Source organism: Neovison vison, chromosome 2, assembly GCF_020171115.1.
Source record: "Neovison vison isolate M4711 chromosome 2, ASM_NN_V1, whole genome shotgun sequence".
Lineage (NCBI taxonomy): Eukaryota > Metazoa > Chordata > Mammalia > Carnivora > Mustelidae > Neogale > Neogale vison.
Genome location: NC_058092.1, coordinates 58,486,407 through 58,512,686, shown reverse-complemented (window position 1 = coordinate 58,512,686; position 26,280 = coordinate 58,486,407). Strand labels below are relative to the sequence as shown.

General features: G+C 34.6%; 1 protein-coding gene across 1 annotated transcript in view; it reads left to right on the top strand.

The window, feature by feature from the left end:
* ANKRD13C (ankyrin repeat domain 13C) overlaps positions 1-26,280 on the top strand; it is a 98,128-nt gene that overhangs the window by 18,508 nt on the left and 53,340 nt on the right. Inside the window, exons 2-4 of the mRNA XM_044238455.1 lie at positions 3,680-3,721; positions 16,500-16,604; positions 21,538-21,623. Coding sequence (XP_044094390.1) covers positions 3,680-3,721; positions 16,500-16,604; positions 21,538-21,623 — 233 coding nt within the window. The remainder of the gene's footprint in view (positions 1-3,679; positions 3,722-16,499; positions 16,605-21,537; positions 21,624-26,280) is intronic.

Here is a 26,280-nt window from a genome sequence, read left to right as displayed (position 1 = left end):
TAGTAACCGTAACATCTGTTAGAAGAAAAGGACTTTTAGGAGACACATCTAAAGGAGATGGGAAAAAATGGAAAATTTATTCTTGAGTTAATGATAAAAAAATATGAATGGCAGGATTAATTACTGATAAAATTGAACTTCAGTGAAAAATGACTTAAAAGCACTGAGAAAGTAATTGTGATAGAAGTTATAATCATTAGTGCTAATAAAATTATCTCATCTTTATGCATTAACAGTACCAAAGAATGGAAGGCACAGAATTACAGATTCGGAGAAAAGTTAGCAAGTAAAATAGAAGTAGAATTTCTGCCTATAGTAATAATAGACTAGATGATTAGGACTAGTCTTCCTTTGAAGCAAATAAGAATAAAATATTCAACTTAAGGGTATTGGAGATCTAATGAGGTAGAAGAGAATTACTGGGTCAAGATCTGGCAGAAGATGGAAATCCAAAGATTTGAGTCTTACATTTTAGGTTATTTTGCCTCAGTAGCTTTTGCAAAGCCAAAAGAAGTAGTTAAGAGGCTGAGCAGCACTTTTTATAGCCTCTCTGGGCTAAGAGGACAAAAGATAGAGGTCAGGGCCTACCAAGTGTGGGGTATCTCTTAAACACTGCTGTTTGGGCTGTTAACTTAGGAATACGAATGACCAAATGGTAAATCAGTTCTGATGGAGGCTAGAGCACAGCTTTGAGTCATTTGTGAGGGCCAGAAAAAAATGTCAGTCCATGGGTTAATGAAGTATAGTACCCCCAGCCACATGCCAAAAGCAAGTGGAAGTATCTGGAGGATTTGTTGCTTAGGCTTCCAAGTTTTTATATAGAGAGCTCATTAAATACTATATCCAGTATATAATTAAAGATGACCAGCACTTGAAACTGAACAACATGAGTGAGAACTGGGGGGGAGGGTACCCATCAGAGCTTCATTTTTTGTAATTATTATTAGAGGATTTAAATAATAGTATTTTTTATATTCTTGGGAGATAAGAGAAGTTTGAATATTTATTTAGTTTGAATATTTTATTTTTCAATAAAAATTGAAATCATGTATTTGAAAATGAACTAAATAGAAATTCTCAAATGGAAAATACAAGCTGAAATTCAAAGCTAAATAAATAGGCTTACTAACAGGTTTAGATCCTGAAGAAGACAGAATTCATGATCTTGGAAATAGATTTGATGAACATATCTATAATGAAAATGGAAAGGGAAAGAAATTTAAAAAAACAGAAAAGGTGACAAGTTCTACTATAATTGAACCCCTAGAGATAAGAGAGGAAATGGAACTAAGGCAGTATTTGGAGAGATACTTGCTGAGAGTTTTACAGAACTGTTGAAAGACACTGACTTGGAGATTCAAGAAGTCTGACCCAAGCAGAATTAAAAAAGGACTCCACATTGAAGTGAAATGGCTGATGATATATAGCCAGGAATGTCAACATTACTTTTAGAGGAGGGGTAGAAAGTTCTGTGGCTAGGTTTTCATCAAAAAAGGAGACCATAAGACCAATATAGTGCAGGGGGAAAATAACAGCCAGTCAGTAATTAGATACTCGGTACAGTGTTCTTCAAGATTAGAAGTTGAACACACATTTACAAATAAGAACCTGAGGGAGATCACTTATCAAACCTCCACAAAGGGTAATCTTGAAGGATATGTTTTGGATAGACGAAAAATGATTGTGATGGAAGGTTAGAATTAAAGGAAGTAATGTAGAGCACAAAAATGGTAAGTAAATCTAAATGAAGGATATGTTTTGGATAGACGAAAAATGATTGTGATGGAAGGTTAGAATTAAAGGAAGTAATGTAGAGCACAAAAATGGTAAGTAAATCTAAATGATTGTTGACTCTTTAAGATAAAAATACAAACTTGTAGAACTAGATAACGGCCTGAAGGAAGATACCTAGCTCCCTAAAGAGTCTGAGCTATTTGGAAAATTGAAGTTTGTCTTTTTGGAAAATAGTCTTATACCGATATCTTGGTTCCTAATGAAGTTTACTTAAGTAGTATTGTGAGCAAAACCTCTTTTCTGGGGACATGCTTCAATGTATGATTATTAACAAAGTTTGCATGTTTCAACTGGAATTCATTTTGAGGTGTGAAAACTGCCTAGTAGCTAAGGGAAATTTTATTTTGGAAAATCATAATGTGAATTATGTCCCCAAATCTTCTTATTGTTTTTGTTGTTCTAATATTAAGATGAAGAAATTGATTGTAGCCCAGGTTTTTGTTTTGTGAAATTATTTACAGAGAAAATATAAGTTTAATGAATTTATTAAACTTCTAAATTTTGCACAAAAATTGTATTTACAGCCAACAATTCATATTCCATTGTGCTTGTATTGAGCAAAAGATTTTGTGTGTGTGTGTTTACCATTTTGGTAGTTTTGTCAAGCAAAGAGATTGGTGTAGATAATATATAAGGTTTTTAAAAACATAGTCAAATCTTGTTTTATCCTGTATATGATTTTTTGGTAAGTGTGCAGCTTTTATTGAAAAAAATTGTTCATGTGGTGCCTTCTGTAAAAATGCTAATATCTGAAAATTAGTATATATAAATTTATTTAGTAACTTTATTTTAAAATACTATTCTTGGGGCGCCTGTGTGGCTCATTGGGTTAAGCCTCTGCCTTTGGCTCAGGTCATGATCCCGGGTCCTGGGATCGAGCCCCACATTGGGCTCTCTGCTCAGCAGAGAGCCTGCTTCTCCCTTTTCTGCCTGCTGCTTCGCTTACTTGTACTCTCTATCTCTGTGTCAAATAAATAAAACCTTTAAAAAAATTATCTTGTTATTTAAAAAAAATTACTGTAGGTTTGCTTTCTTTTATAATCAAGATGTTTTTAGGCTACTGAGGTGGCTTAGGATGTCTTTGAAATTAAATTAATCATTATATAGCAACTAATAGGCTATAGTCCAAACTTCATAGCATAGCCTCTAATCATCATTATCTTTTGCTCATCTTTCCAATTTCATTATTTACTATTCTCTTTACTGCCACTAGTATAAAATAAAAATCTGTTTGCTTCCTAAATATAAACTATTCTTGCATTTGAATTTAATTTGGGGGTATTGTTTTTAACATGGAATACTAGTCATTGTTGCTTTGTTTGCCTATAAATTTCTAACCCATTTTTCAAGACTCATTCCAATCTATCCCTTTTCAATAGTTAATTGTATTTGTACAGGCAAAATTAGGAGCTATATTTTGTGTTCCATTATCATGCTATACTCTCTTCTGATAAATAAGAATAGCAATTATTTATTTTCATATAAGACTTCTGAACAAATTGAGGACTGGGATTAGGTCTTTTTTGGTATCTGTCCCTAAAGATGAGTATATAGTAGGTATTTAAATTGCTGAATGAACAAAGAATGATATGATAAGGAAATTAGAAACAAAGGAGTCTGTGAAATCTATTGGGAGAAGAAACCTCAAAAGCAAACTGAGTATCCTTTTTCGGTGAGCGTTGAAGGGCGAGGAATAGAATACGTTGTGTTTAGAAACCATGACATGGCATGTCCTCTTTCTTTGAATTTGCCTATAAGGAAGATCATTTTGCAGTCACATTATTTTTGTTTCAAATCTGTCAGTGAAATTTCTGAAGGAAATAAAACCACCTTTAAATAAAACTTCCAATGTTTTTATACTAATATAATTTTTCTTTAATTTTAGGAAACACTCCTTTACATCTTGCTGTGATGTTAGGAAATAAAGGTTAGTAAATATTTCCTTTCTTATGTTTAACTTCACTCATATAATTTCAGATTTAGTTAAAATTTTTAAATTTTGTTTTTTGAGTTTTCCAAAATCTACCTGATTATTTTATTGGCTAATTGAGTTAGGATTCAGTATATTAAAATTAATATTTTCTCATTTTCCGTAGTTTAACTTAAGAGTTAATGGAAATCCTGTACTAATTTTATGCTTTTTGAAACTATGTTTTTTTCTTATTTTATTATTTCATCAAGTAAGTATTTATAATTTCCAACTATTAAGATTTATTAACTATTGTAATCCTTTTAATATTCAGAGTTTATAAGATTTTTAATAAGGATTGTTTTATATATCTAAACTCAGAAGACTAACCTTTTTATATAAGATGATAGTAAGAACTTGTATATTCTTTAATTTAAAAAAACCTTCATCGACAGATGATTTAGAAGATTTACTTAAAAAGAAAAGATTTTATTTATTTATTTGAGAGAGAGGGAGAGAGGGAGAGCATGAGTGGTGAGGGGGCAGAGGCAAAGGGAGAGGGAGAAGTAGACCCACTGAGCCGGGAGCCCAGATGCAAGCCTGATCCCAGGATCCTGAGATCATGACCCGAGCATAAGGCAGATGGCTAACTTACTGAACCACCCAGGTGCCCCTAAAAGATTTACTTTTTATGGCTATCCCTAGAAGTAATAAAATCTTCCCAGTGATCCTGGAAAGTGAGGATTTTAGGTAGTGGATTGGCAACATTTTGATGCTGGATTTTTAAATTTTAGAGGTGTTTGATAAAAGTTTTTAAAAACATATAGTCTTAAATTTTTAAAAAGGGTATTGAAGTTTTGTTAACACTTTTCTTTCTGTTGATCTAGAAGTATCATTCTGGAACATCTGTTATTGTTACATGGTATAGTACATTTGGTGTAAATATTTGATCTGAATGTAGGCAGATTCCAGGAGTGTAACCAGAACTTGCTTTGTTGAGAAACAAGATTCTTTCGTTAGTTTTTTTTTTTTTTCCCATTAGTTTGGTTTTTAAGTTTATATGCTTAAGCATGTGATCTACAGACTGATTTAATTTTGATTTTAATTCTATGGTGACTCAAATTTTTTTTAGTTCTTTTTTAAATTTAGTTATACTTTTTTTTTATACCTTCTTGCAAGGAACACTCACTGAGTAACTTCTAAGTAAACAGAGATGTATTAAGTGGCTACATATTATAGAAACTCAAGAAATGAGGACTGATTATATCTCAGGAAGAGAAATGACCAGGACTATATGAGGAATCAGGCTTCTCGCCCCTGCCACATGTCTCTCTATGTACCTGCTTACCTACTATATGTCTATCTCCTATGGTGTGTCTGCTGTTTTTTATATATGTGTAAATTACATTTATTATATATAACGCTAAGAGGAAGACAAAGCAAATGTGATAAAATGTTAACAACTGTTGAACCTCAGTATGGAGTATTTGAGTGTTTATTGTGATCATCTTTCTATTTTTCTTTATATTTGAAATTTTTTATAATAGAGTATTGAAAGAAAAACAGAAATGGCATTGTTGGGGCGCCTGGGTGGCTTAGTGAGTTAAGCCTCTGCTTTCGGCTTGGGTCATGATTTCAGGGTCCTGGGATCGAGCCCCGCATCGGGCTTTCTGCTCAGCAGGAAGCCTGCTTCCCCCTCTCTCTCTCTGCCTGCCTCTCTGCCTACTTGTGATCTCTGTCAAATAAATAAATAAAAACTTAAAAAAAAAAGAAATGGCATTGTTATGTTTTATCATAGGTTTACTTTAGCCTGTCTAAATCATATTTCATAGAACATTAGTTTTATGGCATACTGATAAATATTTAGAGGAAAATAGTAATTTCAGGTCAAATCAATTTGGAAAATAGTGGGTTAATATGTATTAAGCAGTTTTTTTATTGTGGACTTTCTTAGAACTTTAATATGCTAATATGCATTGTGACCTTCTAAGTTGGGACAGGTGGTGGATATATAGTCATTGTTCCCCAAAGTTATTTGATTTTTTTTCCCCTCATGTATCTTGAGAGACTAGAATTCTGTGGAATGTATTTTTGCAGAACACTTGGTTAGATGACTCAGGATCTGAAAATAATATTGACTTTTTCTGAGTCCTTTTCATCTAGAGTAGGTACTATAGATAATATGCTGATCCATTTACATTTTCTTTAGTTGCATATACTTTTTTGTTTTTCTTTATGGCCTTTAATATTTTTGAGATTTACTTAAACAGGAGCAATACTGAAATGTGCAGTGGAAGATAAAACATCTACCTTATTAATTCTATAAATTAATTTTGCATGTACCACTCTTCAGTCTATGGCAATCCATTCTCTTTTATCTTCTTCCTTAGAGATAAATATGCTATACCTTTACTGATATCATTGTTGAAGAAAAACTTGCTATTTGTATGCTTGTTTGTAAACACAGTAAAAGGACAAATAGTATTTGTTGATTGACTTAAAGAGGGATATCCTACGACTTTTGCAGTATTACCTATTTTTTCAACATTAAAGTCTGATTTTTTTCCTGAATTTCTGGGTCTGTTGACCATGTTGGCCTAGTCTGGGAAGTTGTTGAATTATGGATTTGAGTTGAAGTGGAAAGAGCATTATACCTAAAGAAGATTTCAGGAATCTTTAGAAGATGAAATAGAAGAGTAATCTTTATTTCTTTATTTCTTACCCTTTTGGTTGGACATCAAAGAAAGGTTCATCAAACCAGTTGCTGCACCTTTTAGTATTTGTGCTGCCGAAGCGAGCACAATGCTGCACCTTTTAATTCATTCTTCTGGATCTGCAGTTTTTAACTTTTTTCCCCTAAGATAACTCTAGAGTTAATATGATTTCTTACTCTCATTAGAGTCTTTCTCTGGATGTTCTTCTTTCTTTGCATTGTCCTATTTATCCTATTCTCTCTCTTTATATTTTATTATCTTTATAGCTCTTGCTTCTTTGTATGTGATTTCTGTTCTTCATAACTTCATTTTATTCAGTTTCCTCAGGTCCTAACTTCTTTGTGCCCCATTTATACATTTTTTTAAGCCTTAGTGCCTTGTTGTTAACTATCTTATTTTTTTATTATTCATTGTTAAAATTACTGGGCAAGGGATTTGATTGATCCTGCCTTTTCTTTTTTTAATGTATCAGAATATGTCATAGGTGACTGGAATATTTATGATTATCTGACCTTTTTAAGTTACTCATTTCTACATTGGTTGAATTGTGATGGGTAGCCATTCAGGCTTTATGGCATATTAGAAAACATAGCTGACGTGTCTAGCATATATATAAGTCATACCAATCTTATGCCTTAGTTTATATAACTGGAATATTGCTTTAAATTGTCCATCTTTTTAATAATTTTAAATTAAAAATTTTAAATGATTTTAGGCTATTAATATATACATACCAAAACAATAGAAATAAAACAGCACAAAGATATAGAAAAGTATCATCTCTTCTACTTTTTTTCCCTGATGTAATTAACATTAATAGCCTAGTGGTATCCTTGTACCCCTTTCTCCTTACTTATATAACATAGGGGCTTAGTTTGTTTTTACTGAAGTTGAATCACCATACACAGTACTTTGCGATATATTTTTTTTTCATGCAGAAGTTTATCATGAAATAGTTCTGTAAGTCTGTAGATACCTATCCACGTTTATGTTGCCCTAACTTTGTTATATGTACACACATCTATACCTACTCACATAAAACCCCGTGATCCTAGGTTTCTTGGAGAATCCATTTTATTTATTTAAAAATATTCTTTTTAGCTGGGCTGTCATCCTTTTTCCTTGTTAACCTCCTTCTTCTTTTTTAAAAATTCCAGTTAGTTAACATACAGTGTAATATTAGCTTTAGTTGTAGAATTTAGTGATTGATCACTTACATACAATACCCAGTACTCATTGCAAGTGTCTTCCTTAATACCCACCACCATTTAAACCATCCCATTGCCCACTTCCCTTCCAGTAACCATCAGTTTGTTCTCTGTAGTTTAGAGTCTATTACCTGCTTTGCCTCACTGTCGCACCCCACCCCCCAAGTTCATCTGTTTCCTTCTTAAATTCCACATGAGTGAAGTCATATGGTACTTGTCTTTCTCTGACTTATTTCACTGAGCATAATATGCTCTAGCTCCATCTACATCATTGCAAAATGGCAAGATTTCATTCTTTCTGATGACTGAATAATATTCCTATGTGTGTGTGTCTGTGTGTGTGTAGCACACCTCTACTTTATCCATTTATTGCCCAGTGGGTGTTTGGGGTCTTTCCATAATTTGGCGCATGTACTCCTTCAGGGAGCATATACTCCTTCAAATCAGTGTTTTTGTTTCCTTTGGGTAAATACCTAGTGGTTCAATTACTGGATCATAGGGTAATTCTATTTTTAACTGTCTGAGGAAACTCCATACAGTTTCCAGAGCGGCTGCACCAATTTGCATTCTCACCGAAAGTGCAAGAATGTTCCTTTTTCTCCATGTCCTTGCCAATACCTATTGTTTTTTTTTTTTTAAAAGATTTTATTTATTTATTTATTTGTCAGGGATAGAGGGAGAGAGGGCGAGCGAGCACAGGCAGGCAGAGAGGCAGGCAGAGGCAGAGGAAGAAGCAGGCTCCCTGCCGAGCAAGGAGCCCGATGTGGGACTCGATCCCAGAACGCTGGGATCATGACCTGAGCCGAAGGCAGCCGCTTAACCAACTGAGCCACCCAGGCGTCCCATACCTATTGTTTTTTTCTTGTGTTGTTAATTTTAGCCACTCTGACAGGTCCGAGATGACATCTTATTATAGTTTTGAGTTGTATCTCCCTGATGTTGAGTGATATTGAGCATCTTTTTCTCTGTCTGTTGGCCATCTGGATGTCTTCTTTGAGAAAATGTCCATTCATGTCTTCTGCCCATTTTTTAACTGTATTATTTGTTTTTTTGGGTGTCAAGTTTTATATGTTTTTTATATACTTTGGATACCAACCCTTTATCAGAAACATCATTTGCAAATATATTCTCCCAGTCCATATAGGTTATCTTTTAGTTCTGTTGGTGGTTTCCTTTGCTGTGCAGAAGCTTTTCATTTTGATCAAGTTAGCAGTTCATTTTTACTTTTGCTTTCCTTGCCTCAGGAGACATATCTAGAAAGAAGTCACCAGCTGATGTCCAGGGGGTTGCTGCCTGTGGAGGATTTTGTTGGTTTCAGGTCTCACAGTTAGGTCTTTCATGCATTTTGAATTTTTTTTTTTTTTATACGGTAGAAGAAGTTGGTCCAATTTCATTGTATATTGCTGTCTAGTTTTCCCAACACCATTTGTTAAAGAGACTGTCTTTTTTCATTGGATATTCTTTCCTGCTTTGTTGAAGATTAGTTGACCATATAGTTGTGGGTCTATTTCTGGGTTTTGGATTCTGTTCCATTGATCTATGTGTCTGTTTTTGTGCCAGTACCATACTGTTTTGATCACTGCAGCTTGGTAATACAACTTGAGGTCTGGAATTGTGAAGCCTTCAGCTTCGCTATTCTTTCTCAGTGTTGTTTTGACTATTTGGGGCCCTTTGTGGTTCCATAAAGATTTTAGGATCGTTTGTTCTAGCTCTGTGAAAAACGCTGTTGGTATTTTGATAGACATTGCATTAAATGTGTAGATGGCTTTGGGTGGTATAGACATTTTAACAATATATGTTCTTCCCATCCATGAAGATGGAATGTCTTTCTGTTTCTTTGTGTCATCTTCAATATCTTTCCTCAGTGTATTATAGTTTTTAAAGTAGAGGTCTTTGACCTCTTTGGTTGGATTTATTCCTAGCTGTCTTGTGTTTTTCGATACAATTGTAAATGAGATTAATTGGTTCCTTGATTTCTCTTTCTGCTGCTTCATTATTGGTGTATAGAAATGCAGCAGTTTTCTGTACATTGAGTTTGTATCCTGAGACTACTTAAAGCCTCTATCAGTTCTAGCAGTTTTTGGGTGGAGTCTTTTGAATTTTCTATGTAGAGTATCATGTCTCCTGCTAATACGGAAAGTTTGACTTCTTCCTTGCTGATTTTGGATGCCTTTTATTCCTTTTTGTGGTCTGATTGCTGAGGTGAAGGCTTCCAGTACTATGTTAAATAACTGGTGAAATTGGACATCCCTGTCTTGTTCTTGACGGTGGAGGGAAAGCTCTCAGTTTTTTCCCATTGAGAATATTAACTATGGTTTTTTCATATATGATCTTTATAGTTTTTATTATTATGGACTTGTTATCGCTAAACCCACTTTATTGAGGGTTTTTATCATGAATGGATGTTATACTTTGTCGAATGACTTTTCTGCGTCTGTTGAGAGGATCATATGGTTCTTATCCTTTCTTTATTAATCTGGTGTATCACATTGATTGAGTCATTGTTGCAAACCATGAGTAAATCCCACTTAATTATGGTGAATGATTTTTTTAATGTATTTTTGAATTCAGTTTGCTAGTATTGTACTGAGAATTTTTGCATCCATGTTCATCAGGGATATTGACCTGTAGTTCTCTTTTTAAATGAAGTCTTTATCTGGTTTTAGAATTGGGATTATGCTGGACTCATAGAATAAGTTTGAAAGTTTTCCTTCTGTTTCTATTTTTTGGAATAGATTGAGAAGAATTGGTATTAACTCTTCTTTGAATGTTCAATAGAACTCCCCTGGGAAGCCATCTGGTCCTGGACTTTGTTGGGAGACTTTTGATTACAGATTCATTTTCTTCACTGGTTAATGGTCCATTCAAATTTTCTGTTTCTTATTGCTTGAGTTTTAGTAGTTTATATGTTTCTAGGAATTTATTTCTTCCAGAATGATTTTTTTGGCATATAATTTCTCATAATATTCTGTTATAATTGCTTATATTTCTGTGGCATTGGTTATTTCTCACTTCTTATTTTCTTATTTCTTATTGCTTATAAATTTATTTATTGGGTCCTTTCTCTTTTCTTTTTAATATGGCTGGCTAGGTGTTTATCAATTTTATTAATTTTTTCAGAGAACCAGGTCCCGGTTTCATTGATCTGGTCTACTTTTTTTTTGTTTGTTTTTAGTTTCTGTATCATTTTCCCACTCAAATCTTTATTATTTCCCTTCCTCTGCTGGCTCTAGGCTTTGCTTTGTTTGTTCTTTTTCTAGCTCTCTGAGGTATAAAGTTAAGTTGTTTATTTGAGATTTTTCTTGCCTCTTGAGTTAGGCCTGTATTGCTATATACTTTCCTCTTATGGCTGCTTTTGCTTTTACCCAAATGTTTTGGATCATTGTGCTTTCATTTTTATTTGTTCCCTTGTATTTTTTTTTTTAATTTCTCCTTTAATTTTTTGGTTGACCCATTCAGTCTGTAGTAGCACTTTCCATGTATTTGTGGACTTCCCAAGTTTTTACTTGTGTTTGACTTGAAGTTAGATAGTGTTTTGGCCAGAAAAGATGCATGATATGATCTCAACATTTTCTTTTTTTATTTTTAATAATTTTAAAAAAATTTTAATAAACATATAATGTATTATTAGCCCCAGGGGTACAGGTCTGTGAATCGCCAGGTTTACACACTTCACAGCACTCACCATAGCACATACCCTCCCCAATGTCCATAACCCCACCACCCTCTCCCTACACCCGTCCCTCTGGCCACAGTTTGTTTTGGGACATTAAGAGTCTCTTATGGTTTGTCTCCCTCCTGATCCCATCTTCTTTCATTTATCCTTTTCCTACCCACCCAAACCCCCCATGTTGCATCTCTACTTCCTCATACCAGGGAGATCATATGATAGTTGTCTTTCTCCAATTGACTTATTTTGCTAAGCATAATACCCTCTAGTTTCATCCACGTTGTCACAAATGGCAAGATTTCATTTTTTGATGGCTGCATAGTATTCCATTGTGTATATACCACATCTTCTTTATCCATTCAAAGAGTCCCCTTTAGTATTTTTTGCAGGGCAAAAAAGTTTTTTAGCTTTTCACAAAGTCCTTTAGCTTTTATTCATCTGGAGAACTCTTCATTTCTTCTATTCTGAATGGCTGTGACCTTTTCTTGTTTTTTCTTTTGGGATGAATTCCTCCATCTTGGCATTTTGTATAGGTCTCTGTCTTCTCTGTGTTAGAAAATCCTGTTATGCTTCCTGCTCCTGTGAGTAATGGCTTTATGAAGAAGAGGTCATATAATGTCCAGGGTCTGGCACTTGAGGAAGTGCCTCTGGTGTGTGCTGCCTGTACTCTGCTGCTGTGTTTTCACTGCCCTTTCCCTCAGGTCAGTCCTCTATAGAGGCTCTCCTTGCCTGCAGTGGACAGTGTCTAGACTTTGGCCAGAGTGGGATGAGTTTTAACTAGGTGTGCTCTGGTCTGTTTGTTCAATAAGACCTGATGCTATTTCCACTAGAGTTGAAGCTTTGCAGAACTCTATGATCAATAGACGTGGTGTGTGTGGGAGTTTGTGCTGGTCTTCCTGGGAGAGGGGTCTGCTCGCTGGTCATTGGCCACACTTGCCTGAGAAAAGCAGCACCAGCAGAGCAGATGGGGCAGGAGCTGGTGTAAACATGTTAGGTAGCGAGTGTTGGTGCTGTGCTGTTTTCTGAAGTTGGTTTCTGCTGAGGGACCCGGGAGGGAAATGGCTCCAGCCAACTCCTTTGTCCTGGGAGAGGGGAGTCCATGCCTGCTGCTCTCAGGTAACCTTCCCAGAAATGCAAATAATTTCCGCTCATGTTTCCTAGCCATTTTTGCGATCCCTGTTTTCATACTACCTGTGTCCAGTTTGCTTGTCTGCCTAGAGCAGCACTATTCAGTTTGGGCTCTATCACAGCCAAGCCTGCTTATTAAGATTTTAAGAGAGCATGCTGACATGAGTGGGGAGAGGGGCAGAAGGGGAGGGAGAGGTAGAGAATCTCAAGCCAAGTTCTCACTGAGTGCAAACCTGATTCAGGCTCAATCCCAGGATCTGGAGATCATAACCTGAGTTGAAGCCAGGATTTGGATGCTTAACCAGCTGAGCCATCCAGGTGCTCCCAGGTCTGCTTACTTTTAAAACTTAAGACTTTAGGGACCTTTGTTGCTGCCCTGGGCCCGACGCAGGTTTAACCCAGAAGGGCGGTGGTGCCAGTGTTAGAGGTGTGGTATTTGGAGCAAAGCATGCTAAACAGCCAGTTTCCAGTGTCTGGGTTAGCCTCTGCACTTACACTGAGGGACAGGGGAATGAAATAGTGCCCGCGGGCCCTTGTCCACAGAGAGACACTGCCATCACAGATGCACTCCAGGAAGAGTAAACGGTCTCCCTCCATGTATCCGAGGTGATCCTCAGATTGTGCTATCTTCCCAGGGGTGGCATGCCTGCCTTCTCTCCAGCAGTAGGGCAGTACCCTCAGGTCTTTATGCCAGCGAAGGCCGGGACTTCTAAAACTCCAGTCTTTGAGTCCTGCTGGTTGCAAAACCTCATGAGAATCAGCCCCTCTCATTTTCCCAGCCAATGGCTTTGGGGAAGTGTTCTTCTTGTGCTTATCCCTGTGTGCTCCACTTTCTCACATTTCTCCATAACCAGGGCTATTTCCCCTCCCCAGCACCCACAATCCTTTTCTCTCTCAAACCACTTCTCTGCACTTCCCATCTTCCTTGTTGTGGCCTTTTCTCTCCATTTAGTTGTGTAGTTTGTTCTATCAATCCTCAGGTCGAGTTCTTGGGTATTTAGAACGATTTCATGATCACAATGAACATTCTAATACTCTACCTAGGTTCAGTAGTTATTAACATTTTATCATATTTGCTTTGTTTTTCTCTTAGTGTTACATATATTATTTTCACTGTATCATTTGAAAGTTAGATGTAGACATCATGACATTTTACCACCAAGTACCTTAGCATGCATCTCTAAGAATAAGGACATTCTCTTTCATTACCACAGTATCATTATCACACTTTTTTTAAAAAAAGATTTTACTTATTTATTTGACAGAGAGAGCACAGGCAGGGGGAGAGGAAGGCAGACGGAGAGGGAGAAACAGGCTCTGTGCTAAGCAGGAGCCCAACATGGGCTCGATCTAGGACCCTGAACCCTGACCTGAACTGAAGGCAGATGCTTAGCCACCTGAGCTACCCAGGCACCCCTATCATTATCACACTTATGAAAATTAATAATATTGTTATAATCTCTAATATAGAATCCATATTTTAATTTTTCTAGTTGTTCCAAAAATTTCTTTTATATGTACTTTATATTGAATCAATATACTCATTTGCATTTGGTTGTTATGTCACTTTATTTTAATCTAGAAAAGTTTACCTGCTTTTTCTTCTTATTCTGTACTTCACTTTTTGAATAGAATTTATAGAATATTTCCCATCTCAGATTTTCCTAATTATTTTCTCATAATGTAATTTAACTTGTTCCTTATCTTGTATTTTTTCTGCAAATTCAAAATTAGTAAGACTTGATTTGATTCCAGTTAAATATTTCTGGAAAGAGTACTGCGTAGTTGATGTTAGGAACTTGATATTATGTCACATTAGAAACACATAATGTCAAGCTATGCCACTATTAATGCCGTTACGTTTGGTCACTTATTTAAGCTGCTGATCTCCAGATGTCTTCACTGGAAAGGAACATTTTTCTCTTTGTAATTAATAGGTGATCTTGGGATAATATTTTGATATCATGTGAATATCCTCTTTTCCGGCACCATAGCATTTTACATAATGGCTTTAGCATTCATTGAGGACGTTTGCCAAAGTCAGTTATTACTTTGGTGATGTAATATACTAATTTTCAAATTCTGCCATTTCTTCTACATTTATTAGCTGGCATTTTTCTGTAATTGATTGTCTTTAGTTTAATGTGTTATAACTAATCATTACTCTTTTTGATGCTCATTTTCCCAAATTTGGCCAGTAGCTGACCATTTGGCCTTGTTCCTTTGTCCTTTTGATATGACACTATTCTTTTTTTTTTTTTTTTTTAGATTTTTATTTATTTGTTTATTTGACACAGAGAGAGAGAGATCACAAGTAGGCAGAGAGGCAGGCAGAGAGAGGGAGGTGGAAGTAGAGTCCCTGCTGAGCAGAGAGCCCGATGTGGGGCTCGATCCCAGGACCCTGGGATCATGACCTGAGCCAAAGGCAGAGGCTTTAACCAAACACCGAGCTACCCAGGCTCCCCAATATGATACTGTTCTTAAAAAATGGCTGTATATTACTCCAGTGGTATAGATGCATCCTGTTAGTCAGTCATTCCCCCGTGGTGGATATTCATTTAGTTTCCCATATATTTGTGATTATAAACTGCTACAATATATATTTTTGTACATATATTGTCTCCTCTTTTTGGGGGGAGGGAGAGGGAGTAAAGGGAAGGGGAGGGGCAGAGGTAGAGGGAATCTTAAACAGATAACACCAGCACAGAGCCTGATTGTGGGGCTTAATCTCGGGAAATCAAGAGTCGGACGATTACTGACAGAGCCACCCAGGAACCTCTCTTATACCTATATTCTTATATACTGCTGTAGACTTTCTTAAGCACATTTGTGAAATTTCTATGTTTATATTACTTTATTCTAATAAAACTTAGTATAGTTATTCCTAGTTCTGTGTGCTGGTATAGTTACTTCTCCCATAACTAAGAATCACATTCTTCTTCCACCTGTGTTCAACTACATGATACTGTCATAAGACCCTTATTTCCTTCAAAACACTTACCATTATCTGACTTTTTTTTTAAACTTACTAGTTTGCTTATTTTCTTCTAACAAAGGATGTAAGCTCTCTGATAGCAAGACCTTATCTTCTCACTGCTTATATGGAGGACTTTAAATGGCATGAAATAGGCACTTGGTAAATATTTGCTGAATGATTAATTGAATGAATGAACCATTCCTTTAGGAAATTTGGAATGGATAGCCATCCTAAATTTCCCATGAGTCTCAGTTTTGAATGTTTTGCTTATTAATATACTTTTTATTTCTAATTTTTAAGAAGGGTATCCTCAACCTATAGGAGGGTCTATACCTTAGACTTCTTTTGGTTACTAGACTGTCCAGGTTTGTCCTTGGAATCATAAACAGATTTTTTCCTCTTTTGGGTATTTTCCTGAAGTAAAAGAATTGTAACATTTGAAAATTAAGGGTTTATGGAGGCATTACCTTTTTGAAAGCACTTTTTTTTCTTTTTCAGTTTTTTCTTTTTAAAGATTTTATTTATTTATTTGACAGAGAGAGACACAGCGAGAGAGGGAATGCAAGCAGAGGGAGTGGGAGAGGGAGAAGTAGGCTTTCTGCCGAGCAGGGAGCCGGATGTGGGGCTCCATCCCAGGACCCTGGGATCATGACCTGAGCCAAAGGCAGATGCTTAACTACTGAGCCACCCAGGCTCCCCACTTTTAATTTTTTTTCTCTGACATAAATTAGGAACTTTCCACTTAACATTACATATATACAAATCCTCTTTTGAGTTTTATTAGTAGAATTTTGATGTAAATTACTCTTGGGGATCCTGGGTTATCTTTTAGACTATGGAAATATTCTCAAAATAGTACTTCTTTGGAGAGATACAATCTATTTTTAAGTAATGGAATGGATATTTCTTGAATCTGAGGATCTGAAATAACCTTGTTTAGATATATAGGACTTTTAAAAATTATTTTTCTTTATAGTACCATGTTTATACTATAGATCTATTTGTATTACATTGCTTTCTTAAATTTCTAAATGATTTTTTTATTTAGGGATTCTAAAAATAACACGATGTTTGATATTTTTACCACTTCATGTTTCAGAATGTGCCCATTTACTTTTGGCTCACAATGCTCCAGTAAAGGTGAAAAATGCTCAGGGATGGAGCCCTCTGGCGGAAGCCATCAGCTATGGAGATAGACAGATGAGTAAGCAATACAAATTACTTGTTTTTGCTATAAAAATATATTTTGCTATCTAAAAATATGAAGTGATGCATTTGATATAATTTTCATTTAGTGTAACTTTCCATAGTATGGAACGTTTGTAGTTATTTATAAACTTATGTGTGAATTATTCATGACTTAGGAACTTGGATATTAGATAGTACATAAAAAGAATTGAGGAGTCATGTTTGAAAGTATATTATTTATAAATTTTTTCTTTTACACTATTCTACTCACTGATAGGCTTCCACTGTTTTATTTATTCAATATGAAGTATTTTTAAAAGCACTGAATCCTGATTGTCCTTTCTGGCAGCTAATTATATGCAACATTAATTGGAACTGAAAATAATCAGTGGTTATAACAGTTATCTTTTTACTTTAATTGGTGGGAATAGGCTTGGCTGAAAGTGAGAAGAAAGTCTCTTTGTTTTGGTCTTTGAGAATTTAAAAAAAAGTCACATGTTTTTTCACAGTATACAAAGTGTTCAGTTACTCTACCTTCCCTCCTCCTATTCCAAATTTTTTTTTTCAACTTCATATACAGGTTTTATTTTTGTTAAGCACATCTCAAATAGTTTTTATAAAAATGAATTTTATAAAATTTATAAAAATGAACTATAAAATTTATAAAATTATAAATTTTATAAAATCTAAATCTGGATGAATAAGAATATTATATTTCTGGAAATATCTTTTTACACTTTGAGGTTGAAAATAATGAAATCTCGACTTGTGGAAGGAACAATAAAATTTTGGGCAGTTTTGTTAAATAAGTGCATTAAGATTGAACGTTCTTAGGATGTTATGTGGATTTATTTCTATTTGATACTTCATTTTGGGCTCTTATGTCTTAACTTCATATGTAATCCACATACTACATCTTTGTGGGGCTTCTTTGGCAGCTTTTAATGGTGACGTTACATTTGGGCTTAGGATTTAATGAGATAAAATTGTGATGATTTAACAATTATATGAGTATATATATATATATATATATATTTGTTGTTATTCATTGACAGTTGTCCTTTTTGGACAAAATCAAGAGACTCTTTTGAGAATAAGAAACCATAGTAATCCTAGAATTATGTCAGGGAAAGGACAAAAACATGTAAATAAAACATGTAGATAAAACAAACTGAGAATAAACTAGAAGTTGCAGCAACCAGTCTGAAGGAACTTTCTTTGATATTTCTAACCCATTAGTAGAATGGAGAGGAAACCAGATGGACTCCTGGGTTTCTGACTTACATTGAGACTTATGTGGCTTTCCCATAACTTTTATTTAGAGTCAGTGAATATTTTTTGAATTGTTAATACAAAGCATGTATATATAGTAAGATGTAGAGAATGAAGACATGGTCTCTGATCTTTAGGAGCTTAATCTATTGGGAAGGTCAAGAAACAGTTTTCTTGAAAAATCAGTTACTAGATTTTAATATAAAATATTGAGGCCCATAGTAGTTAAGATCTGCTTTTAAAGTGATTTTTTTACTATAGAGTGATATCTTAGATATATATTCTGAATATATATACACCAATCACGTATCATTATATATCCATAATTAGTCAGTGTTTTTTAAGTTATTTCCCATCATATGAAATGGAAATATTTAACAGCTAACTTAAAGAATAGGAAATTTAACAACTACTAAGCTACATATTTAGAAATATATGGAAGTATTTATAATGGTATTAAATGGGTCTATACTTTGAAATTGTTTTAAAAATTATGATTTAAATTTTTGATTATTTAGCTTGTGTTACATTAAAATTTTCTAGGCATAGAAAATTACATTATTTTTAAAAATTAGAGATAATCTTAATATAATTTTTAAAGAAATATTACCTAATTAGCAAAATATAATCTGATACTATAAATTATTAGCAAGCACTGTGACCTATTTCTTTTTTGGTCTGATTTCTGCTGATGTTTTTGTACTGTAGAATGAAATGATACTGTATTTTTTGGAGGCTATTTAAAATTATTTCACTTAGGGAGGACGCCTGGTTGGCTTAATCAGAAACACAGGTAACTCTTGATCTCAGGGTCGTGAGTTTGATTGCCCCAAGTTGTCTGTAGAGCTTACTAAAAAATGAACTTAAAAAAAACAGAATTATTTCACTTTAGAGTTAATAAAATTTCAAAATTATGTTGCTTTTCTGCCTTATGGTTGTTGCGTGGTGAACAGTAATCAGCATAGTTCAGTATCGGAGAGCTATCAGTCTTGGATTTAATTAATTTGATGTTAGATTTGTTGAGTTTGAGTTATCTATGATATGTCCACAGAACTGTCTAAATAAGAAGTGGGAAATAATTATTCTGGAGCATAGAAGGAAGTGGAGAGCAGAAAATACAGATTTAAGTAATTCTTGGAGCAGGAGGGCATAGTTCCAAAGGTTTTAGGCACACCCAACTGAATATTTTAAAAGTACTTTGTGTGGGAAAAGAAAGAGAAAGTTAAATAACTTGTGGTTTATTGGAGTTCTTTATTTGAGTCTTTGTATGAATTCTAATACCATCCAAATCCTCTAAAGCTAATTTTATCTTTATTATCAGTCATCGTTAATGTGATTCTTACAATATGGAAGTACAAATCCTGATCCCACAAAAACATACTGCTAATTTTGTATAATTGCATTCTGAATGTTTGTTTCCATTTTCATGAGAAGGTTTGAGTTGACATTATTTTTTAATGTAATGTAAATCTCTTTATCACTATCTTTTTAATAATGTTTGGCCATTTTAATGTAACTGTTATTTACTACATGTGTTCAGTCAGTTTTAGTATATTTACCTGGTGAAAAATATATAACTTCTGCTTTTTATTAAGATTTCTTTTCTATATATGAGTTGAATTCTTTCTTTTCCTTACATTCACAGAGGTTTGTTTGAATTTGAAGACAAATTTCCTTCCTTAAAGGCAAGGAAGATTTATTAAAAATTTATTTATTAAGATTTATTAAAAAAATTTAAATTTTTTAAATTTAAATTTAAATTTTAAATAAATTAAAATTTATTTATTAAGATTTATTAAAAATTTATTTATTATAAATTATAAAATTTTAATTAATTATAAAATTTTAATTAATTATAAAATTTTAATTAATCATAAAAAGAATTCTACTACATTTGGCTAATAAAGCTTTTGTATTAAAATTAAATCAAACAAATATGAGGTTAACCAGATTCATATAAATTTATATCTGGAAGGAACTTTAATGATTATCCAGGTCATTGGTTCTCAGACTATTTGGATTTCACAGGCCAGAAAAAAATTGTATTTGAGGATTGAGGTGGAGTAGGTAACACTTCATTTTAGCGTGTAAAAACTTTTAAAAAAAGATAATTTGCTTTCTTGCTGTGATCACCATTTCGTTAAAAAAAGACATTTTGAAACCAAAAATAACAGAAAGAATAATCCTTAAATTGAAAAAATTATTCATTTTACTGCATATCACTGGGAACTTGAACAGTTGGGCACTGAAATGTAGACTTGTATTTGGAAACTATTGACCTACATCACAGAGCTAGCTGTAGGACTATATGATGAGATGAGGTCGCGCACCTTGGTTTCTAGGGCTCGTCTCAGCCTCTTCTGTTGTTCCAAAAGACCATGAGTAATTTAAATTTGTTGTTTGATTTTTGACTCTTTAAAATACAGTGGGGTTATGGGTAGAAGTGTGGTTCAAGGTAAGAATAGATTGCACCGTTTTTCAGATTTTTCTCTAGTTTTTTTCCTATTTTGGCCATTGTAAACAAAACAAATCTGGTTCAAGCTTTCAGTACTGTCTTCTTCGTTTTTCTTTTTTTTTTACCTTTTGCTTCTGTATTCCACATAAGGCTTTAAGTAGTTTATAAGAATGAATATTGTAAAATAGTAAAAATAATAGTATTTTTAAATGTATATGAATATATATATTCAGATATATAGATATATGTGAAAAATATGTCAGGACTAAGAGGAAGTCAGCATGTAGTGATGTACATATTTTCCCCCAGTGCTTATTTTCTATCTTCTCATCTTTTGTTAGGCTTACTTGATTTAAGTCTAATATTTTCCCTTATTTCAGCAAATGTTAGGGACTGATTGATATTTGCTAGTCAATTTTAGACCTTTATTCTAATAGGTAAAAATTATATTTACTTAATTGCAGGCACAGTAGTAAGCAACTTATATTGAGCCTTTACAGAAATTCTTTGTAGATTTCACTTTATGTTTTACTTGGCAAATGAAAGAAAGAAACTGAAATTTAGGGAAATTAAGTAACTTGTCCATTTACATATAGCTAATAATTAGTAAAGCTGGAGTTTGCAGGTAGGCAATGTGTTTAAATCTCGTCTGAACCATTGAGAAAAGACTATGGAGAGCTTCAGATTTTAAGAGATTCATAAGTTCTTTTCACGGATAAAATAGGATTCGTTTTTGTATTTTTTCTACTATGTGGTGGTCTTTGAGAGTACAACCTCTAGGGAGAAAAGAACAGATACACCCAGTAATAATTACAAATAACTACACTTTTATAAAAGTAATATTAGTGGGATTTTTGAGATCTGTCTTAGAGATCTTTTAGGTCAGTGTTACAACAGAACATTGCATCATCTGACTTAGATTGATTAATCTTGGCTCACTTAGGTAAATCCTCACTGATAATTAAAAACTAGGAATACTAGTGTGAATATAAGTTCATGTTAAGGTATCTCTTTTCAATTTTCTTGGAGGTTCGTAACAGTTTTATTAAACTTATCGACTTATTTATAATGTCTGTATTTATGTCTTTGCATAGTAAGCTAGCGGTGTTTTCTAACATGGTAAAAAAGTTTTTTGTATAAATTTTTTAAATTGAGCTGTAATTGACAATCTAGCATGGTGAAATTTATTTTAAATTAAAAAAAAATTTAATTTGAACTTCAGTTACAGCTCTTTTAAGGAAGCTTAAGCAGCAATCCAGGGAAAGTGTTGAAGAAAAACGACCTCGATTATTAAAAGCCCTAAAAGAGGTAAGTTATAGCTCTTTGCCAATCTTGTACTAAAGAGCAAATTATAAGTGTATTTTTAAGCATTTTTAAAATGCAGTCTAATTTCTGGATTATTACAAGTCAAGAAATGGTAAAAGTCCTGTTTGAACTGAGCAATAATGATAAAACAAAATATCCTGATTATAGTGGATAAATTTAATCCTATGGAAGCACCATTTACTTTTAACCAGGAAAGGAGATAAAGAATTACTGTTTTCAATGAATTAGATAAGAGCTCTAAGAAAAAAGGAGGTAGTTCATAAGTAATGACAATAATTTTCCTTTGTCCTTTGGATTGGATGACCCCCTAAGAACTGAAGCCACTATCTGCTCCAGGGACAGCATTTTCTTTATATAACAAAACTCTTTTTGTCTCTCCTACATTCTGATCTTAAGAGCTGGATGTGCTGGCACAGAAAGGAACAGAGCTTTGTTTTCTCTTATTTTTGTCTACTGTATGTTTGATGTCTGAAAGAACTGTGAGAGATAGACCTATCGTGTTAACTGTGTCTCCTCTGAAGTATGCTTTTTTTGGTTTTATATCACAAGAGATAAATTTTTTTTTTAGAATTTTTGATCACAGTAGTTTCCTTAACAGTTAGTTATAGGCTTTGCTGTCTAGTTTCTAATTTGTGAAATACAAACTTAACATCTCATATGATGTAATTTCATATTTCAGATTTAGTAAATTTGTATTACCACTTTATAGAAAAAGTTTCTATTTCAGAGTGTCATTTGCTTAGTCCTTTATGAGAGTGCACAAATAGTCATTTTGGAAGTTTATTTTATACAACCTCTAAAAGTTTGGCTATTTTTACAGTTATAGTTATTATTGTTTTGGTTATGCTGATAAATGGACTATTTATTGATACCAATTTTTTATTAATTATTTTTATTAACATATAATGTATTATTTGCCTCAGGGGTACAGGTCTGTGAATCATCAGTCCTGCACACTTCACAGTACTCACCATATCATATACCCTCCCCAATGTCCATAACCCGACCACCCTCTCCACACTTACCCTCCCCCCAGCATCCCTCAGTTTATGCTGTAAGATTAAGAGTCTTTTATGGTTTGTCTCCCTCCCAATCCCATCTTGTTTCATTTTTTTCTTCCCTACTCCCCAAAGCCCCCACTCTGCCTCTCAAATTCTTCATATCAGGGAGATAATATGATAATTGTCTTTCTCTGATTGACTTATTTTGCTCAGCAATTGACTTGTTTCTTTGCATATAGCAAGAATTCATTTCTTTTGATGGCTGCTAAGTATTCCATTGTGTGTGTGTGTGTGTGTGTGTGTGTGTGTGTGTATGTGTGTACACACACACATCTTTATCCATTCATCTGTTGATGGACATCTAGGTTCTTTCCATAGTTTGGCTGTTGCGGACATTGCTGCTATAAACATTCAGGTGCATGTGCCCCTACGGATCACTATGATTGTATCTTTAGGGTAAATACCCAGTAGTGCAATTGCTGGGTCGTAGGGTAGCTCTATTTTCAACTTTTTGAGGAAACTCCATGTTATTTTCCAGAGTGGCTGCACCAGCTTGCATTTTCACCAACAGTGTAGGAGGGTTCCCCTTTCTCCACATCCTCGCCAGCATCTGTCATTTCCTGACTTGTTGATTTTAGCCATTCTGACTGGTGTGAGGTGTTTTCTTATTGTGGTTTTGGTTTGGATTTCCCTGATGCTGAGTGATGTGGAGCATTTTTTCATGTGTCTGTTCGCCATTTGGATGTCTTCTTTGCAGAAATGTCTGTATATGTCCTCTGCCCATTTCTTGATTCGATTATCTGTTCTTTGGGTGTTGAGTTTGCTAAGCTCTTTATAGATTTTGGATACTAGCCCTTTATCTGATATGTCATTTGTAAATATCTTCTCCCATTCTGTCAGTTGTCTTTTGGTTTTGTTGACTGTTTCCTTTGCTGTGCAAAAGCTTTTGATCTTGGGACGCCTGGGTGGCTCGGTTGGTTGGGCGGCTGCCTTCGGCTCGTGTCATGATCCCAGCATCCTGGGATCGAGTCCCACGTTGGGCTCCTTGCTTGGCAGGGAGCCTGCTTCTCCCTCTGCCTCTGCCTGCCACTCTGTCTGCCTGTGCTTGCTCTCGCTTCTCTCTCTATGACAAATAAATAAAATAAAAATCTTTAAGAAAAAAAGAAAGCTTTTGATCTTGATGAAATCCCAATAGTTCATTTTTGCCCTTGCTTCCCTTGCCTTTGGGGATGTTCCTAGGAAGAAGTTGCTGTGGCTGAGGTCGAAGAGGTTGCTGCCTGTGTTCTCCTCAAGGATTTTGATGGATTCCTGTCTCACATTGAGGTCTTTCATCCATGTGGAGTTATTTTTGTGTGTGCTGTAAGGAAATGGCCCAGTTTCATTCTTCTGCATGTGGCTGTCCAATTCTCCCAACACCATTTGTTGAAGAGACTGTCTTTTTTCCATTGGACATTCTCTCCGGCTTTGTCGAAGATTAGTTGACCATAGAGTTGAGGGTCTATTTCTGGGCTCTCTATTCTGTTTTGTTGATCCGTGTGTGTGTTTTTGTGCCAATACCATACTGTCTTGATGATAACAGCTTTGAAATAGAGCTTGAAGTCTGGAATTGTGATGCCACCAACTTTGGCTTTCTTTTTCAATATTCCTTTGGCTATTTGAGGTCTTTTCTGGTTCCATATAAATTTAAGGATTATTTGTTTCATTTCTTTGAAAAAAATGGATGGGATTTTGATAGGCATTGCATTAAATGTGTAGATTGCTTTAGGTAGCATAGACATTTTCACAATATTTGTTCTTCCAATCCATGAGCATGGAACATTTTTCCATTTCTTTGTGTCTTCTTCAGTTTCTTTCATGAGTACTCTAGTTTTTTGAGTTCAGGTTCTTTGCCTCTTTGTTTAGGTTTATTCCTAGGTATCTTTTGGTTTGGGGTGCAATTGTAAATGGGATTGACTCCTTAATTTCTCTTTCTTCTGTCTTGCTGTTGGTGTAAAGAAATGCAACTGATTTCTGTGCATTGATGTTATATCCTGACACTTTACTGAATTCCTGTACAAGTTCTAGCAGATTTGGAGTGGAGTCTTTCGGGTTTTCCACATGAAGTATCATATCATCTGCAAAGAGTGAGAGTTTGACTTCTTTGCCGATTTGGATGCATTTAATTTCTTTTTGTTGTCTGATTGCTGAGGCTAGGACTTCTAGAACTATGTTGAATAGCAGTGGTGATAATGGACACCCCTGCCATGTTCCTGACCTTAGCGGAAAAGCTCTCAGTTTTTCTCCATTGAGAACGATATTTGTGGTGGGTTTTTCATAGATGGCTTTGATGATTGAGGTATGTGCCCTCTATCCCTACACTTTGAAGAGTTTTGATCAGGAAGGGATTCTGTACTTTGTCAAATGCTTTTTCAGCATCTATTGAGAGTATTATATGGTTCTTGTTCTTTCTTTTATTAATGTATTGTATCACATTGATTGATTTGCGGATGTTGAGCCAATCTTGCAGCCCTGGAATAAATCCCACTTGGTCGTGGTGAATAATCCTTTTAATGTACTATTGGATCTTACTGGCTAGTATTTTGGTGAGAATTTTCACATCTGTGTTCATCAAGGAAATTGGTCTGTAATTCTTCTTTTTGGTGGGGTCTTTTTCTGGTTTTGGGATCAAGGTAATGCTGGCCTCATAAAATGAGTTTGGAAGTTTTCCTTCCATTACTATTTTTTGGAACAGTTTCAGGAAACAGTTTCTTCTTTAAATGTTTGGTAGAATTCCCCTGGAAAGCCGTCTGGCCGTGGGTTCTTTTTTTTTTTTTTTTTTTTTTTTTTGGCAGATTTTTGATGACTGCTTCAATCTCCTTACTGGTTGTGGTTCTGTTCAGGTTTTCTATTTCTTCCTGGTTCAGTTTTGATAATTTATATGTCTCTAGGAGTGCATCCACTTTTTCCAGATTGTCAACTTTGCTGGCGTACAGTTGCTCTAATATGTTCTTATAATTGTTTGTATTTCTTTGGTGTTGGCTGTGATCTCTCCTCTTGCATTCATGATTTTATTAATTTGGGTCCTTTCTCTTTTCTTTTTGATAAGTCTGGCCAGGGGTTTATCAGTCTTATTAATTCTTTCAAAGAACCAACTCCTAGTTTCGTTGATCTGTTCTATTGTTTTTCTGGTCTCTGTTTCATTGATTTCTGTTCTGATCTTTATTATTTCTTTTCTCCTGCTGGGCTTAGGCTTTCTTCGCTGTTCTTTCTCCAGCCCCTTTAGTTGTAGGGTTAGGTTGTGTACTTGAGACCTTTCTTGTTTCTGAGAAAGGGTTGTATTGCTATATACTTTTCTCTCAAGACCACCTTTGCTGTGCCCCACAGATTTTGAACAGTTGTGTTTTCATTTTCATTTGTTTCCATGAATTTTGTCAATTTTTCTTTAATTTCGTGGTTGAACCATTCATTCCTTAGTAGGATGCTCTTTAACTTCCATGTATTTGAGTTCATTCCCACTTTTCTCTTGTGATTGAGTTCTAGTTTCAAAGCATTGTGGTCTGAAAGTATGCAGGGAATGATCCCAATCTTTTGGTACCAGTGGAGACCTGATTTGTGACCCAGGATGTAATCTGTTTTGGAGAATGTTCCATGTGCACCTG